Consider the following 16,894-nt stretch of genomic DNA (forward strand, 5'->3'; position numbering starts at 1 on the left):
TGATTTTAAGCTAATGAATGGTGGAAGGATTGGTTAGAAAAAAACTACAATTGATCTGTATTTGACTGTACATCAGATCTTTCGGAGTGGTTCCGCAGCTCTATTCCCAGAGCTGTTTAACTCTTTGGAAGTCTCCAGTCAGCTGTATGTTTGTTTTGTTTGTTCGATGCAAAATAAATTTGTTACGTCTTTGCTTGCGAGTTTTGAATTGTCTAAGTTAGGACATAATTGGCCACCTTCAAATTTCCCCACAATACTATTCAACCACTTGTGAACCACAGCAGGTTCTGGCCTCACCTGTGGCAGACATTACTCTTCCAACCTCCTACATGGAAAAACATTAGGCTTAGCAATTTAAAAAAATACAAATGTAGAGATAGGCTGGCTAATGTATTGTGTGGAAAAATTTAAAACGCCACTGAAACCACTCAACAAAAATGTTAACTTCATAACAGAGGTGGTCAAGGGTAAGGAATGCAGCAGGGAAGCCAAAACAATCATTGGGACACAGAAGGGAATAAGAAAAATAAAGACAAATGCATAAGTACAGCAAATAATTACACTTCTTTCAAAGAAATGCGAACAGAAGTCACAGTTTCAGTGCCTACTTACATCATATATACGAGATGTGCCTTTTGCATCTTCAAGCCAGATAAATATTCAACACCAACATAAACACCACTCCCCAACCTCAAGTTGCCAGTACAATTTCAAATATTAAAAATAGTTGGTAAAATTCAACAGTACCTTCCAAACCCACAACCTCTACCATCTAAAAGGACAAAGTTAGCAGACACATGGAAACACCATCACCTTAAGTTCCCCTCCAAGCCACACAATAAGCTGTTCTTGACTTGGAACTATATCATTGTTCCTTCAGGATCGTTGGGTCAAAATTCTGGAACTTCCGTCCTAACAGGGCTGTGGGTATACCTGCATCATATGGTCTGCAATGGTTCAAGGAGGAAGTTCACCACCACCTTCTCAAGGGCAACTGGGGATGGGCAACAAATGCTGACCTTGCCAGCAACATTCATCCAATGAACGCATAACAATAAATAGTGGTCATAGAACATAGAACAGTACAGCACAGAACAGGCCCTTCGGCCCACGATGTTGTGCCGAGCTTTGTCCGAAACCCAGATCAAGCTATTTCCTCCCTATCATCCCGAAGTACTCCATGTGCCTATCCAATAGCTTCTTAAATGTTCCTAAAGTTTCTGACTCCACTATCCCTGCAGGCAGTCCATTCCACACCCCAACCACTCTCTGAGTAAAAAACCTACCTCGGACATCCTTCCTATATCTCCCACCATGAACCCTATCGTTATGCCCCCTAGTTACCGCTCCATTCACCCGAGGAAATAGTCTTTGAACGTTCACTCTATCTATCCCCCTCATCATCTTATAAACCTCTATCAAGTCTCCTCTCAACCTCCACCGCTCCAAAGAGAAAAGCCCAAGTTCCCTCAACCTTTCCTCATAAGACCTACCCTCCAAACCAGGCAGCATCCTGGTAAATCTCCTTTGCACTCTTTTCAGTGTCTCCACATCCTTCTTGTAGTGAGGTGACCAGAACTGCACACAATATTCCAAATGCGGTCTCACCAAGGTCCTGTACAGTTGCAGCATAGCCCCACGGCTCTTAAACTCAAACCCCCTGTTAATGAACGCCAACACACTATAGGCCTTCTTCACGGCTCTATCCACTTGAGTGGCAACCTTCAGAGATCTATGGATATGAACCCCAAGATTTCTCTGTTCCTCCACATTCTTCAGAACTCTACCTTTGACCCTGTAATCCACATTTAAATTTGTCCTACCAAAATGAATCACCTCGCATTTGTCAGGGTTAAACTCTATTTGCCATTTTTCAGCCCAGCTCTGCATCCTATCTATATCTCTTTGCAGCCTACAACAGCCCTCCACCTCATCCACTACTCCACCAATCTTGGTGTCATCAGCAAATTTACTGATCCACCCTTCAGCCCCCTCCTCCAAGTCATTTATAAAAATTACAAATAGCAGAGGACCAAGCACTGATCCCTGTGGCACTCCGCTGGTAACCGGTTTCCAGTCTGAAAATTTTCCATCCACCACCACCCTCTGTCTTCTGTTAGATAGCCAGTTACCTATCCAATCGGCCAAACTTCCCTCTATCCCACACATCCTTACTTTCTTCATAAGCCGACCATGGGGGACTTTATCAAACGCCTTACTAAAATCCATGTATGTGACATCAACTGCGCTACCTTCATCAACACACTTAGTTACCTCCTCAAAAAATTCTATCAAATTTGTGAGGCAAGACTTGCCCTTCACAAATCCGTGCTGACTAACCCGGATTAAGCTGCATCTTTCTAAATGGTCGTAAATCCTATCCCTAAGAACCTTTTCCATCAACTTACCGACCACCGAAGTAAGACTAACCGGCCTATAATTACCAGGGTCATTTCTATTCCCTTTCTTAAACAGAGGAACAACATTCGCCACTCTCCAGTCCTCTGGCACCACCCCCGTGGACAGTGAGGACGCAAAGATCAATGCCAAAGGCTCTGCTATCTCATCTCTTGCCTCCCAAAGAATCCTAGGATATATTTCATCAGGCCCAGGGGACTTATCAACTTTCAGTTTATTCAAAATTGCTGGTACATCTTCCCTCCGATCATCTACTTCCTCCAGCCTATCAGCCTGTGACACCCTCTCTTCCTCAAAAACATGGCCCCTCTCCTTGGTGAACACTGAAGAAAAGTATTCATTCATCACCTCTCCTATCTCTTCTGACTCCATGCACAAATTCCCACTGCCGTCCTTGACCGGCCCCAGCCTCACCCTGGTCATTCTTTTATTCCTCACATAAGAGTAAAAAGCCTTGGGGTTTTCCTTGATCCGACCCGCCAAGGACTTCTCATGCCCCCTCCTAGCTCTCCTAAGCCCCTTTTTCAGCTCATTTCTTGCTAACTTGTAACCCTCCATCGAGCCAACTGAACCTGGTTTTCTCAACCTAACATACGCTTCCTTCTTCCTCTTGACGAGACATTCCACCTCTTTTGTGAACCATGGTTCCACTCGGCCATTTCCTCTCTGCCTGGCAGGGACATACCTATCAAGGACACGCAGTATTTGTTCCTTGAAAAAGTTCCACTTATCATTAGTGCCTTTGCCTGACAATTTTTGTTCCCATCCTATGCTTCCTAATTCCCGCCTGATTGCATCCTAATTACCTCTCCCCCAATTGTAAACTATGCCCTGCCGTATGGCCCTCTCCCTCTCCATTGCAATAACAAAAGACACCGAATTGTGGTCACTATCTACAAAGTGCTCTCCCACAACCAAATCCAACACTTGGCCCGGCTCATTTCCCATTACCAAATCCAATGTGGTCCCACCTCTTGTCGGCTTATCCACATATTGTGTCAGGAACCCCTCCTGCACACTGCACAAAAACTGCCCCATCCGAACTATTCGACCTATAAAGGTTCCAATCAATATTTGGAAGGTTAAAGTCCCCCATGACGACTACCCTGTGACCTCCACACCTATCCATAATCTGCTTAGCAATTTCTTGCTCCACATCTCTATTACTATTTGGGGGCTTATAGTAAACTCCTAACAATGTGACCGCTCCTTTCCCATTCCTAACCTCAGCCCATATTACCTCTGTAGGCAGATCCCCTTCGAAATGCCTTTCTGCAGCCGTTACACTCTCCTTGATTAACAGTGCCACTCCTCCACCTCTTTTACCAGCTACCCTACACTTACTGAAACATCTATACCCCGGAACTTCCACCAACCATTCCTGTCCCTGTTCTACCCATGTCTCCGTAATGGCCACAACATCGTAGTCCCAAGTGCCAATCCATGCCCCAAGTTCACCTACCTTATTTCGGATGCTCCTTGCTTCCTTGGTCGAACAGGTAAAATAAATTTTAAACTTCACAACTCCAATTTATTTTGTTGACATTGTTACTCCTTCATTCTACAATTAATACCTTAATTTCTGAAAACATCATATACTAATAGCTTATCAATAATTAACCAGGGTTAAATTTTAACAAGATTTATTGGATTATTGCGTTGCCTTCAAACAAGAAGTTATACAAAAGTTGAGCCGAATAGAAATGGGAAAACAGCTGGATGTGCTAAATTTCCTAAGTCTAAAAGAAAGCAAAACTAAAAGCACCAGTTAACCTAGCCAGATAGCATTTGCTAAAAAGAAAGGAGCTTTAATTCAAGTTGTGAGGAGATGGAAGGCAGGCAGCAGGGAAGGGGAGATTGTTCTTACCGTAAGAAGTCGATTCATATCAGCTTCCATGTTAGCAATAGTCATCCTCTGCATGATGATTTCAGTAACTCTACGTTCAAGTGACTGCCATTTCATTCTTGCTGTTCTTGATGTATATCTGCTTGTAATTTTCCTCTGATACTTCATCCTGCAATTGGTCAGACTTGACTTATTAGCCTACGCATTTAAAATTGGAAGTCACTGATATTATTGCTAATTCCACTCAATTATTTTTCAGCATGACTAAGTGTTTGAATTCTTTAAAAGTAAAATTGACACATTAAAAAAAAACACACAAGACCATTTGGTCCAGTTTGTTAGTTCCATCATTTTAGTCTTAGCCTTTGTATCTTCTCCCTATTTCTGTTGATGGCCATGGTTCTTAAGTGCCTACTTCACTCATCCCATCTTATTCCCATTATGTTTCATTTTTAAACATTTCAAATGCTGCTGCATTTTTGGGTGTTCAAGGAGAATGCAGTATGTGTTCAATTTAACTTTGTTTAAAGTTTATTTATTGGGGCCACAAGTAGGCTTACATTAACATTGCAATGAAGTTACTGTGAAAATCCCCTAGTCGCCACACTGCAGTGCCTGTTTGGGTACATTGAGGGAGAATTTAGCATGGCCAATGCACCTAACCAGCAAGTCTTTCAGACTGTGGAGGAAATGGGAGCATCCGGAGGAAATCTGCTCAGACATGGGGAGAACGTGCAGACACCACACAGAGTGACCCAAGCCAGGAACCGGATCCTGGTCTCTGGCGCTGTGAGGCTGCAGTGCTAGCCACCATGCTGCCCCGGGGGTCCTGTTGTTCTAAATTTCTTTAGTAGGAGGAGGAGTCTGGTGGAATTAGCCACCAGATTATTTTTAACATTTCAATTGGTGCACTTTGCCATGGAATAAAGAATTCATTTAGCTTCTCAGAAACCAAGTGGTGAATTGCTCTTGGACTCTTTGCAGAACTCGTAGCAAAACTTAGTTTTCTCGAATCAGGGGGCCAATTGAGATCTGGACTAGCATTTTGCATAACAGCAGTACTTTCTTGCTTTTACATTCTATGGTTCAAGATGAAACCCCTTCGGCTTTCCAATAGATGTGACTCAAAGATTTGCCCTACGCAATGATACTTGGTGTTAATTTCTTCTATCCTACACATCATTCCTCAACTTCAATTCTTCAGGACTCCCACATCTGGCATGGTTCCAGGATGGCATTTTATTTCTCATTTGTCTTGTTAGTTTCTCTATCACCAAGCTCATTCTGCCCATGAGGCTTATCTTCTGCTCCCACAATCCTATTCCCACTAAACTGCTGACAACCCATCTTCCCTTCCTGGTTGCCATGTTAACTGATACTGTTAAAATGTTCACCCTCCTCAGATACTGATACCACTCCTTCAAATCTGATTGATTTTATTTATTACTGTCACATGTATTAGTATGCAATGAAAAATATTGTTTCTTGCATGCTATACAAAGCATACCATACATAGGGAAGGAGAGAGCACAGAATGTAGTGTTACACTCATGGCTAGGGTGTAGAGAAAGATTAACTTAGTGCGAGGTAGGTTCATTCAAAAGTCCGGTGGCAGCAGGGAAGAAGCTGTTCTTGAGTCGGTTGGTACATGATCTCAGATTTTTGTATCTTTTTCCCAATGAAAGAAGGTGGAAGAGAACATGTCTGGGGTGCATGGGATCCTCGATTATGCTGGTTGCTTTTCCGAGACAGCGGGAAGTGTAGACAGAGTCAATGTATGGGAGGCTGGTTTGAGTAATGGATTGGGTTTCATTCACGACACTTTGTAGTTTCTTGCGGTCTTGTACAGAGCAGGAGTCGTACCAAGCTGTGATACAACCAGAAAGAATGCTTTCTATGGTGCATCTGTAGAAGTTGGTGAGAGCTGTAGCGGACATGCCAAATTTCCTTAGTTTTCGGAGAAAGTAGAGGCATTTGTGGGCTTTGAGGTGATCCGCCATAACCTCTGAATAAAAAAAAACCTTGCCCGAATCTTTAACAACAACTGCTCCATATCTAAACCTCTCTTTCATCCCAAAAGTCCACGTGTATGGTTGCCTCCCAAATCAATGCCCATCTTTCCCAGAACTCCATGTTGAAAGCCCTCCAATCAGGTTTCCATCACTGTTACACAGTTACAATTGATATCCTAGTGGACTGTGAACGGGTTTATGATCATAAGTTTAAAAAACACAAACTGCAAGCTGCTAAACTCAGTCACACAGGGAAAACTGAGAAAACCACAGATCTTGATTAAAGCAGACCCAGTAATAATTAAGGACCATAAAACTCCAAGTTACAAGAAAGGCCTCAATGTTCTGGAAAGCAGAAGTGGTTTTGTCTTGAGCTGTAGAATCTAAAAGCAAGAAAGTACTGCAGCTATGCAGAATGCTAGTCCACATCACAATTGGCCACCTGATTCGAGGAAACAAATTTTGGGTTTGAGTTTTGGAAAGACTCCAGTAACAATTCACCACTTTGTCCAAGATGTAAAGACTAGGCATTTATGAGAAGCTAAATGAATTCCCATTCTATGGAGAAGTGCACCAATTGAAATGTTAAAAATAATGAAAAAAATGATGAGTTAGATAATTATACTAGACTCCTCCTTCTACTAAAGGAATCTAGAACAAGAGGACAAAAGGCTACGAGTCACCAAAGCTAGGAAAGGCACAGCATACACACAAGGCCTCCATTGAATTATGCACAGCTGCAGCTTATTAGTATCTGTTCTAACAAGGGTCAATGAACATGGGAGGACATGACACTGGTTAGAAATATAACTATCATAATCATGACTGGAAGCTAATAGATAAATAGAAAGAGAGACATGCTTGGTGGTAGTATAATTAGGTTGACAGGCACAAGTTGTAATGGGAGAACTACACCCTTATGTTATACATTATGTAATCCCAATTGTTAGCTGCAAGTGGTTATGGATAACTTCTGTGACACTTTTGACTGGTAAATGTTAATTGCTTGTAGTTGAGCTGCAGGGTAAGATTGCCATTGTATGTCCTTGTTCAGGGAATCTGTTTGCCCCAGTGGCCCGCAGGCTTCCTTGCTATAGCTCGAATCAAGATGTTGAACTTGAACTCTTTGGTTGGTTATGAATGAGATATACTGCAGTTGAATAGCTGTGGAACCCCCACAACACCCTGTAACAAAGGTAAGCAATTGCCCCTCAATCTGTCTGCAGCTTTTTGCACATTTGCCCACACCATTCTCCTCCAATTCCTTTCCACTGTCATCCTGATGAGACTGCATTCATCTGGTTCCATTTTTATCTATTCAGTCATGGCCAGAGAATTCCCTGCAATGGCTTCTCTTACTGTCCCTGCACAGTTACCTCTGGTATTCCCCATGGGTTGCCTTCCTATTTTTCATCTATATGGTGCCCTCAGTGACATCACCTAAAAATACAGAATCCATTTCCACACGTACAGCGATGACAACTGCTTCTACCTCACCACCAGCTCTCTCGAACCCAACCTCTCAATTGTCAGACTCCATGTCTGAGTATCCAGTGCTGGGCAAGCAGACATTTGGTCAATTTGAACATTGGAAAGTCAAAAAGCCATTAGGTGAGAAATTCAGTCATGGGGATGCCTCCCTTGCTTCCCCAGGGGCAGCCACAGCCTTGGGCTGCGACTGTGGTGGGCCATGCTATTGATTTGAGAGCATACAGGTATGTCCTCTGCATGCACCCAAACATATTGAATTTACACTATCTTGATGTTCCACAGGCCAACATGCTGATGTCAAGATTTCAGCCCAGATTCTGGCAACACGTGCATCATCCATTCCTGAAAAAAAAAATGCATGATACAGCAAGATCGACTCTGCAATTACAGTCGAGTAATTTTTAATGGAACTTTTCTTGCTGAAAAGTGCCTGCAAGTATTCGAGTGGTTTTGGAGGGAGTTTGGTGCATTTGCTGGAGAACACTATCCAAGTATAGAATCATAGAATCCTACAGTGCAAATGGAGGCCATTTGGCCCATCGGGTCTGGACTAACCAGCAAAGCCCTATCCCCATAACCCCATGCTTTTACCCTAGCTAGTCCCCCTGACACTAATGGGTAATTTAGCATGGCCAATCCACCTAACCCGCACATCGTTGGACTGTGGGAGGAAACTGGAGCACCCAGAGGAAACCCACACAGACACGGGGAAAATGTGCAAACTCCACACAGTGACCCAAGCCGGGAATCGAATCCAGGTCCCTGGCGCTGAGAAGCAGCAGGGCTAATCACTGTGCCACCCCAAAGTAGGTGACCAGTCCACAAAATGGCTGCAGCAGGTATGGAATGGCAGCAATTGCAGAGGGTTTGCAGCTCGAGATGATGATGGAGCAGAGGCTGCACAGTGGGCAAGCTTCAAGTCACATCCTCTGCCAAGTTGGAGGTGGATTCCTCCATGCTCCTCATCAGTGACAGGCCGTTGCCTACCAGGCCAATCAATGCACCTGCCTGCATGCAAACCTATTCAGTACTCTCCTATATGCCATTCTAATGACCGGTTAGTCTTACTTCGGTGGTTGGTAAATTGATGGAAAAGGTCCTGAGGGATGGGATTTACGACCATTTAGAAAGATGCGGATTAATTCAGGATAGTCAGCACGGATTCATGAAGGGCAAGTCGTGCCTCTCAAATTTGATTGAATTTTTTGAGGTGGTAACTAAGTGTGTTGATGAAGGTAGGGCAGTTGATGTCATATACATGGATTTTAGTAAGGCGTTTGATAAGGTTCCCCATGGTCGGCTTATGATGAAAGTGAGGTGGTGTGGGATAGAGGGAAAGTTGGCTGATTGGATAGGTAACTGGCTATCTGATCAAAGTCATGATGTGGAGATGCCGGCGTTGGACTGGGGTAAACACAGTGGGGCTATCAGCCAAGTTCCGCACACACGAGGACAGCCTCAACCGGGATATTGGGTTCATGTCACACTATTTGTAACCCCCACAGTTGCCTAGACCTGCAGAGTTTCACTGGCTGTCTTGTCTGGAGACAATACACATCTTTTTAGTCTGTCTTGATGCTCTCTCCACTCACATTGTTTTGTTTCTTAAAGACTTGATTAGTTGTAAGTATTCGCATTCCAACCATTATTCATGTAAATTGAGTTTGTGTCTTTATATGCTCTGTTTGTGAACAGAATTCCCCCTCACCTGAAGAAGGGGCTTAGAGCTCCGAAAGCTTGTGTGGCTTTTGCTACCAAATAAACCTGTTGGACTTTAACCTGGTGTTGTTAAACTTCTTACTATCTGATCAAAGACAGAGGGTGGTGGTGGATGGAAAATTTTCGGACTGGAGGCAGGTTGCTAGCGGAGTGCCACAGGGATCAGTGTTTGGTCCTCTGCTCTTCGTGATTTTTATTAATGACTTAGAGGAGGGGGCTGAAGCGTGGATCAGTAAATTTGCTGATGACACCAAGATTGGTGGAGTAGTGGATGAGGTGGAGGGCTGTTGTAGGCTGCAAAGAGACATAGATAGGATGCAAAGCTGGGCTGAAAAATGGCAAATGGAGTTTAACCCTGATAAATGTGAGATGATTCATTTTGGTAGGACTAATTTAAATGTGGATTACAGGGTCAAAGGTAGGGTTCTGAAGACTGTGGAGGAACAGAGATCTTGGGGTCCATATCCACAGATCTCTAAAGGTTGCCACTCAAGTGGATAGAGCTGTGAAGAAGACCTATAGTGTGTTAGCTTTTATTAACAGGGGGTTGGAGTTTAAGAGCCGTGGGGTTATGCTGCAACTGTACAGGACCTTGGTGAGCACATTTGGAATATTGTGTGCAGTTCTGGTCACCTCACGATAAGAAGGATGTGGAAGCGCTGGAAAGAGTGCAGAGGAGATTTACCAGGATGCTGCCTGGTTTGGAGGGTAGGTCTTATGAGGAAAGGTTGAGGGAGCTAGGGCTGTTCTCTCTGGAGCGGAGGAGGCTGAGAGGAGACTTAATAGAGGTTTATAAAATGATGAAGGGGATAGATAGAGGAAACGTTCAAAGACTATTTCCTCGGGTGGATGGAGCTATTACAAGGGGGCATAACTACAGGGTTCGTGGTGGGAGATATAGGAAGGATATCAGAGGTAGGTTCTTTACGCAGAGAGTGGTTGGGGTGTGGAATGGACTGCCTGCAGTGATAGTGGAGCCAGACACTTTAGGAACATTTAAGTGGTTATTGGATAGGCACATGGAGCACACCAGGATGATAGGGAGTGGGATAGCTTGATCTTGGTTTCAGATAAAGCTCGGCACAACATCGTGGGCTGAAGGGCCTGTTCTGTGCTGTACTGTTCTATGTTCTAATTGCCTGCAGAAGGAATTGTCCCCCAAACTATCCTCGGATGAGCTGATGAATAAACTATCCTTTTACCCTGGCTTGGTTGTAGCCCATTTGTGATTCTCCTAATCCAAAATCTATGCCAATTTCCAAGGTACATGCAGGGTCAGTGTCTGAGCTGATGACTGATAGGTCAGATCAGTGCAATACTGAGATAACTACATCAGAGACTACAATTTAGAAATGATACATTGAAATTAGGTTCCATCTCTCTAAGTGAGTTGTCTGTCAGATCCTGATGAGGATCAGGGAGTTCAGTGATTTGATCAGTGTTTTCTCCTCAGCCACACTGCCTAAAATGGATCAACTGGTTAGTCACCTTATGCTGTTAGTGGGATCCTGCTGTTTTATCCTACATTCTCACGTGGATCATGTTAAGACAGCAACCAGCAGTGAGAATCCTAAATGATTTTACTCTCTTAAACCCACAACAAGGCCTAAGCTTTCATATCCACAGCCACCCTGGGTAAAATAAACTGATTAGCACAATTTGGGACTAAATCCATAAATTGTCTGGATTTACCACATGGTGCATTAAACCATTTTGGGAGCTCTGATAATCGAGAAATTCACAAAAACATTGCGTGTGGCTGCTTTGTTCACCATTTGTAAAGTTTAAAGGCTGAAAATTGCACTAAAAGTACCTCATGCCATTTGTTTTGTCTGTTGAAGTAGTCAGTGTCCGAGAAGCAAGAGCTTTTCCTTTCTGTGGGCCAGTGGTTGATCGGTCATGTTCATAAATACTCATGTGGGATGGTGGCTCAGAAATATGGTCTGGTAAGCTCAATTTACGACTCACACGTCCAGCTACTTTATCTGACATCGGCTTTGACAGTTTTCGAAGGGCTGTAACCTAAAGGTAGCAATATTGCACACTTTGAGCAGAAAAGGTGACTTATAAAAGTCTTCAAAACAGATTTTAAGCAATTATAGCACAAACTTAATCATAATTATCCAAACGGTTACCAAGCAAACAGTAGGTGTAGTTGCTGGTTTAAGTCACATCATCTCTTTAATGTCCAGCATTTCAACATAAAACAGACAACATAAGCCTTGATATATCAACATGGCCATTCACACTAACACAGAATGGACATTGTTGACAGTCTCCAGTCTTATGTCCATAATTCAAATTGAGCCTGTTCCTTCCAACCTGCATTATTTTGAAGACTGTCAAGTAAACGCACTGACTATCATTCACCTGATGAAGGAGCAGCGCTCCGAAAGTTCGTGCTACCAAATAAACCCGTTGGACCTTAACCTGGTGTTGAGGCATCTTTACTGTATCCATCACGTTTAGAAATTTGAAGAGCCAAATAAATGATTGGGACGCACACAAGGTTAATGCAAAATTTATTTTTCAGGGCCAGAAAGTCTTATCAGTAAATATGAATTTAGTACATAATTAAAATCCCAGTCACCCCTCATTCAAAGGTTTCACACAGTGAGGTTGATAGCTAACAAGGGCAAATGCTCATCAGTTAAATGATTTGAGTCCACAAGGTCTTCAATAGTTCACCCTCTACTGGCAATGAGCACATGGGACTCCAGTAATGACCATTAGCGTCAGGGGAGTAATGGCAGGAAAAGCTGTCACCATGACTATAAAATCTGAGCTATTATTGTTTTGATTTATACAATTGCAAACAATGAACAATATCTCACCTCCTCAGTTTTTCGTTGTAGGATTACTTCTTGTTGTCGCTTTTTAGCTTCCAAAAGTTTCATTTGATGCTGAAGGAATGAAAAGAAAAAGTAAACTGAAGTGTGAGGGGGAAAGAAAAGGTCCGTTACATCTGAATCGTTCCTACTGAAGTAAACAAGGGCATAAAACTATAAAATCAGGAATATGGGATTACATTTAATTTCCCAAATAGTTTTAAAAATATTACCTTTCTATAAAGTCTTTCACAATTACTGGACATCTTAAAAGTGCTTAAATTTTGAAGTCAATCACAGTTGTAATGTAGAAAATGTGGCAGCCAATTTATCCACTGCACGCTTCCGCAAACAGCGATACAATGACAGCCGGATAATGCTTCTGTATTGTAGATTGAAAAATTAATATTGGACAGCACACTGGGTAATATCGCCCCGGCTTTCTTTGAAACAGCATATGGAATATCTTACAAGCACTTGAAAAGATAGATAGGGCCCCTCATTAACAACTCATCAGAAAGCTCTGACAAAGGGTCATCTGGACTCGAAACGTCAGCTCTTTTCTCTCCCTACAGATGCCGCCAGACCTGCTGAGATTTCCCAGCATTTTCTCTTTTGGTATCCGAAAGATGGCATCTTCGACAATGCAGCTCTCCCTTGGTACTCTACTGGAATGTCAGCCTAGATTGTTTCTTTGTTCAAGTCCTAAATAGCAGTTGAACATGGAGCCTTTTGATTCAAGAGGCAACATTGCTACCAATTGAGCCATAGCTGGCACCCAAATACATACATATGCTTTTTCATGTTTAGGCAATGTTTCCTTATTGTAATAATATTCTTTTTAAAGTACAGTTTTGCACAAACCTAGTGAGATGAAATATGATATGCCAAGATAATGACCCACCTTTTCCTAACCAAGTACCTTGGTATGGCACTTTACATGCAATTACCTGATTAAACCTTTTCTATGACTGTACATTATTGTAGTTATAGGTTGGTTCTGAATGAACCACTTTGCTTCTACTTTTGCAGGAACAAGAGTGGCTGAAGGAATGAAAGACCAAGACTATGTTCAAAATCCAGGATGAGGGAGGACGTACAAAGTAGATATAGCCAAATAAACCTAGCAGGATGCTGCAAAGGATTCATAAAATCTGAGCATCAATGTGTTATCGTTGAGTAATGAGGCTCTTGATTGATAAAAGTTGCCTGCTATTTTGTATTCAACTCAGCAAGTTATCCAGAAGACTCCATGGACAACATGCACAAAATGTGTTCATATGCTGGAAGACAGGTACCCCAAATCCCACACAAATGGGAATGCTACATATTTTAACAAGGATGGACCTGCATAATGAGACAAGTGATCTTACACCAAAATTTATATTTCTCTGCTGACTCTTAGGATGTAGAAGATAATTAGAAAGTAGAATTCTTTTTGCAATGGCTCTAATAAGTTGAAGGAATTGTTTTTACACAACAAAATTGATGCCTCTAATTTTGCAAGATAGTACCATGGGTATACTTCCTCTTTGTACAAGTTAACTTGAAATGATTTAATGGCTAAATTACAAGCTGAACAAAATATGAAGAAGCATTCCATTACAAATAACAAAACGCTGAAATTTTGGTTAAGCATCATATTTTTATGTTGAAATGAAACTCCATTTATAGTTGTTTCTGGAAAAGAATTTCCATGAGGAAAGAGAGCTAACCTGAATGAAAGCCTCATTTGACCTTGTCCTTCCCAATCATCCTGTTGCAGAATCTATCCATAACAGTAAAGTGATTCCTGCATTCGTCGTCACAGCTAAGACACTCATCAGCTTGTCTGGCACTACAACTGTGCTAAATGGGATTGATTGAGAACAGATCTCGCAGTTCAAAGCTGAGCATTCATAAGGTGCTGTTGGCCATTATCAGCAACAGAATTATATTCCATTGCAATCTAATCTCATGGGCTGGTGTATCCCTTGCTCTACCATTGCTATCAAGTCGGGTGACCTACTCTGGTTCAATGAGAATAGAAGAACATGACAGCACAAGGCATACTTGGAAACAAGGTGCCACCTGGTTAAGCGTCAACACCGAATTGAGGCATGAAAGACAACCGAAGCAGCATTATGAATGATTTTGATCCCATAATCAATGGAGCAAATCAAAGCTCTGCGGTCCTGCCATAACCAGGTACTCGCCTTTATTAGCCAAGACATAGAACATGAGGGGGGAGGTGTGCATGCAATTCTGGTCAGCACACCATAGGGGGGGTGTAATCACGCTAAAGTTTTAAAGTTTATTTATTAGTCACAAGTAGGCTTACATCAACACTTCCGATGAAGTTACTGTGAAAATCCACACTCGCCACACTCCAGTGCCTGTTCCGGCACACTGAGGGAGAATTTAGCATGGCCAACACACCTAACCTGAACGTCTTTCAGACTGTGGGAGGAAACCGGAGCACCTGGAAGAAACCCACGCAGACATGAGGAGAACGTGTAGACTCCGCACAGACAGTGACCCAAGCCGGGAATCGAACCCGGGTCCCTGGACCTATGAGGCAGCTAACCGCTGTGCCGCCCACTAGAAAGGGTGCAGAGGAGATTCACTAGGATACTGCCTGGGCTGGAGTATTTCAGCTATGAAGAGAGGTTGGTTAGGCTGGGGTTGTCACCCTTGGAGCAGAGAAGACTCGGGGACCTGACTGAGATGTTTAAAATTATGAGGGCCATGGCTAGGGTGGATAGGAAGAAGCTTATCCCCCTTAGTGGAGGGGTCAATAACCAGGGGGGCATAGACTTAAGGGGTAGGAGATTTAGAGGGGATTTGAGGAAAAACTTTTTCACCCAGGTGGTGAGGGGAATCTGGAATTTAGTGCCTGAAAGGGTGGTAGAGGCGGGAACCCTCAAAACATTTAAGAAGCATTTAGATGAGCACTTGAAATCCCATAGCAAACAAGGCTACAGACCAAGTGTTGGATAATGGGATTAGATAGGTGTAGGTGGCCTGTGCAGACACAATGGACTGAAGACTGTCTTTCTGTGAAAGCTCTATGATTCTCCACCATCGTCCTAGAAGACACCACTGCCCAGAAACTTAACTGGTCCAGCCAAATAAATAAATATTGTAGCTACAAGAGAAGGACAAGAAGCTGGAAATTCTGTGGTACGTCTCACTACTCGCTTCTCAAAATCCAAGTGTTAGGAAAATAAAAGGTAATTTTAAAGGATTTACATTTGTACTGATAAACATTAGAAATAAGGTATGGTTTTAAATGTGTTTAATTTAATATTTTTGTAGAGGGGTAAAACCTATAGTTAGATTCATGCTGGACAAAGGTATTTGCGTGTGTAGAGGTTGGTTCAGTTCCAACTGTGATTCTATTGTGCTGAGAGAGGGTTGCAGCGTGAAAAGCAAATACAAACAGAGAAGGACAAGTAGCTGCTTAGCAACTGGGGTCTTGTAAGGTAGAAAGGTTTATAAAGTTCTAGTTTTAGCTGGATACGTTGCAGCTGGAATCATAGAATCCCACAGAGCAGAAAGAGGCCATTCGGCCCATCGAGACTGCACCGACCACAGTCCCACCCATCCCCATGCATTTACCCCAGTTAGTCCCCAGACACTAAGGGGAAATTTAGCATGGCCAATCCACCTAACCCGCACATCTTTGGACTGTGGGAGGAAATCCGAGCACCCGGGAGGAAACCCATGCAGACAAGGGGAGAACGTGCAAACTCCACACAGACAGTGACCAAAGCCAGGAATCGCCGGGTCCCTGGCACTGAGAGACAACAATGCTAACCACTCTGCCACCATGCCGCCCCAAGTTGAAGACAGGACACCAGGGAGTGAACATCTCTCAATTCTGCCAGGAGGAAGACTGCACCGGATGGGTGCTGCAAAGAGGCAGGCTTCCCAAAAAAAGTTGCATTCCAGATAATCATGGAATTAGCACAATAAGAACGTCTTAAGACGACTGAAGTTAAGAGAATGCAGATCAAGGCATTGTTCAGAAGAATTCAAAGAAAAATAAACAAGGTGTTCTGAGGTAAAGAAACAATTGCAGTAACCAGATTTAAAGTGGGAAAACGGACTTCAGGAGGTAAATCAAAAGTTTGATGCCATTCTAATAGAGTCTGGGAATTGAGAATTTAAGCAATTGCGAATAGTTTGAACAGCAATCAAGACAAAGAAATCCTAAAGTGGCTGGTGTAAAACCTGGATATTGGATTCACCATTAAAAATGAAGCAAAAACTTTGTTTAAAAAGAGTAATTTGGAAAACCTGGACTGGATTTCGGAATGCAAATCACTAATGGAAAACATGATTGTGAAAGAAGATATGAAAGCATTTTTTGGGAGTGGAGTTTGGAAATTCTCACGTGTCAACCATTTGGGGGAATTCTAAGGAGAAATCCACAGATACCAATTGGGGTTCAGAGTGGGGTGCGTATTTAACCCTAACCAATCTATATGCTGAAAGAGACTGCTTTAATGAGACAGTTGTAGTTTAAGATGTACTTTGTAATTCATGTTAATCTTAAAATCTGTGTGTAATTGTTAAGTTATGGGGAGAGTAAATGA

General features: G+C 42.7%; 1 protein-coding gene across 2 annotated transcripts in view; it reads right to left on the minus strand.

Moving 5' to 3' along the window:
* The window catches only part of kif21a (kinesin family member 21A), a 159,722-nt gene that overhangs the window by 61,693 nt on the left and 81,135 nt on the right, over positions 1 to 16,894 (minus strand). For both annotated transcript variants that reach the window (XM_078235391.1, XM_078235390.1), the window contains exons 17-19: positions 12,321 to 12,389; positions 11,300 to 11,508; positions 4,286 to 4,433 (exon numbers count right to left, since the gene is read on the minus strand). In XM_078235391.1, coding sequence (XP_078091517.1) covers positions 4,286 to 4,433; positions 11,300 to 11,508; positions 12,321 to 12,389 — 426 coding nt within the window. The remainder of the gene's footprint in view (positions 1 to 4,285; positions 4,434 to 11,299; positions 11,509 to 12,320; positions 12,390 to 16,894) is intronic.

Source organism: Mustelus asterias, chromosome 19 (assembly GCF_964213995.1).
Source record: "Mustelus asterias chromosome 19, sMusAst1.hap1.1, whole genome shotgun sequence".
In the NCBI taxonomy this organism is placed as follows: Eukaryota; Metazoa; Chordata; class Chondrichthyes; order Carcharhiniformes; family Triakidae; genus Mustelus; species Mustelus asterias.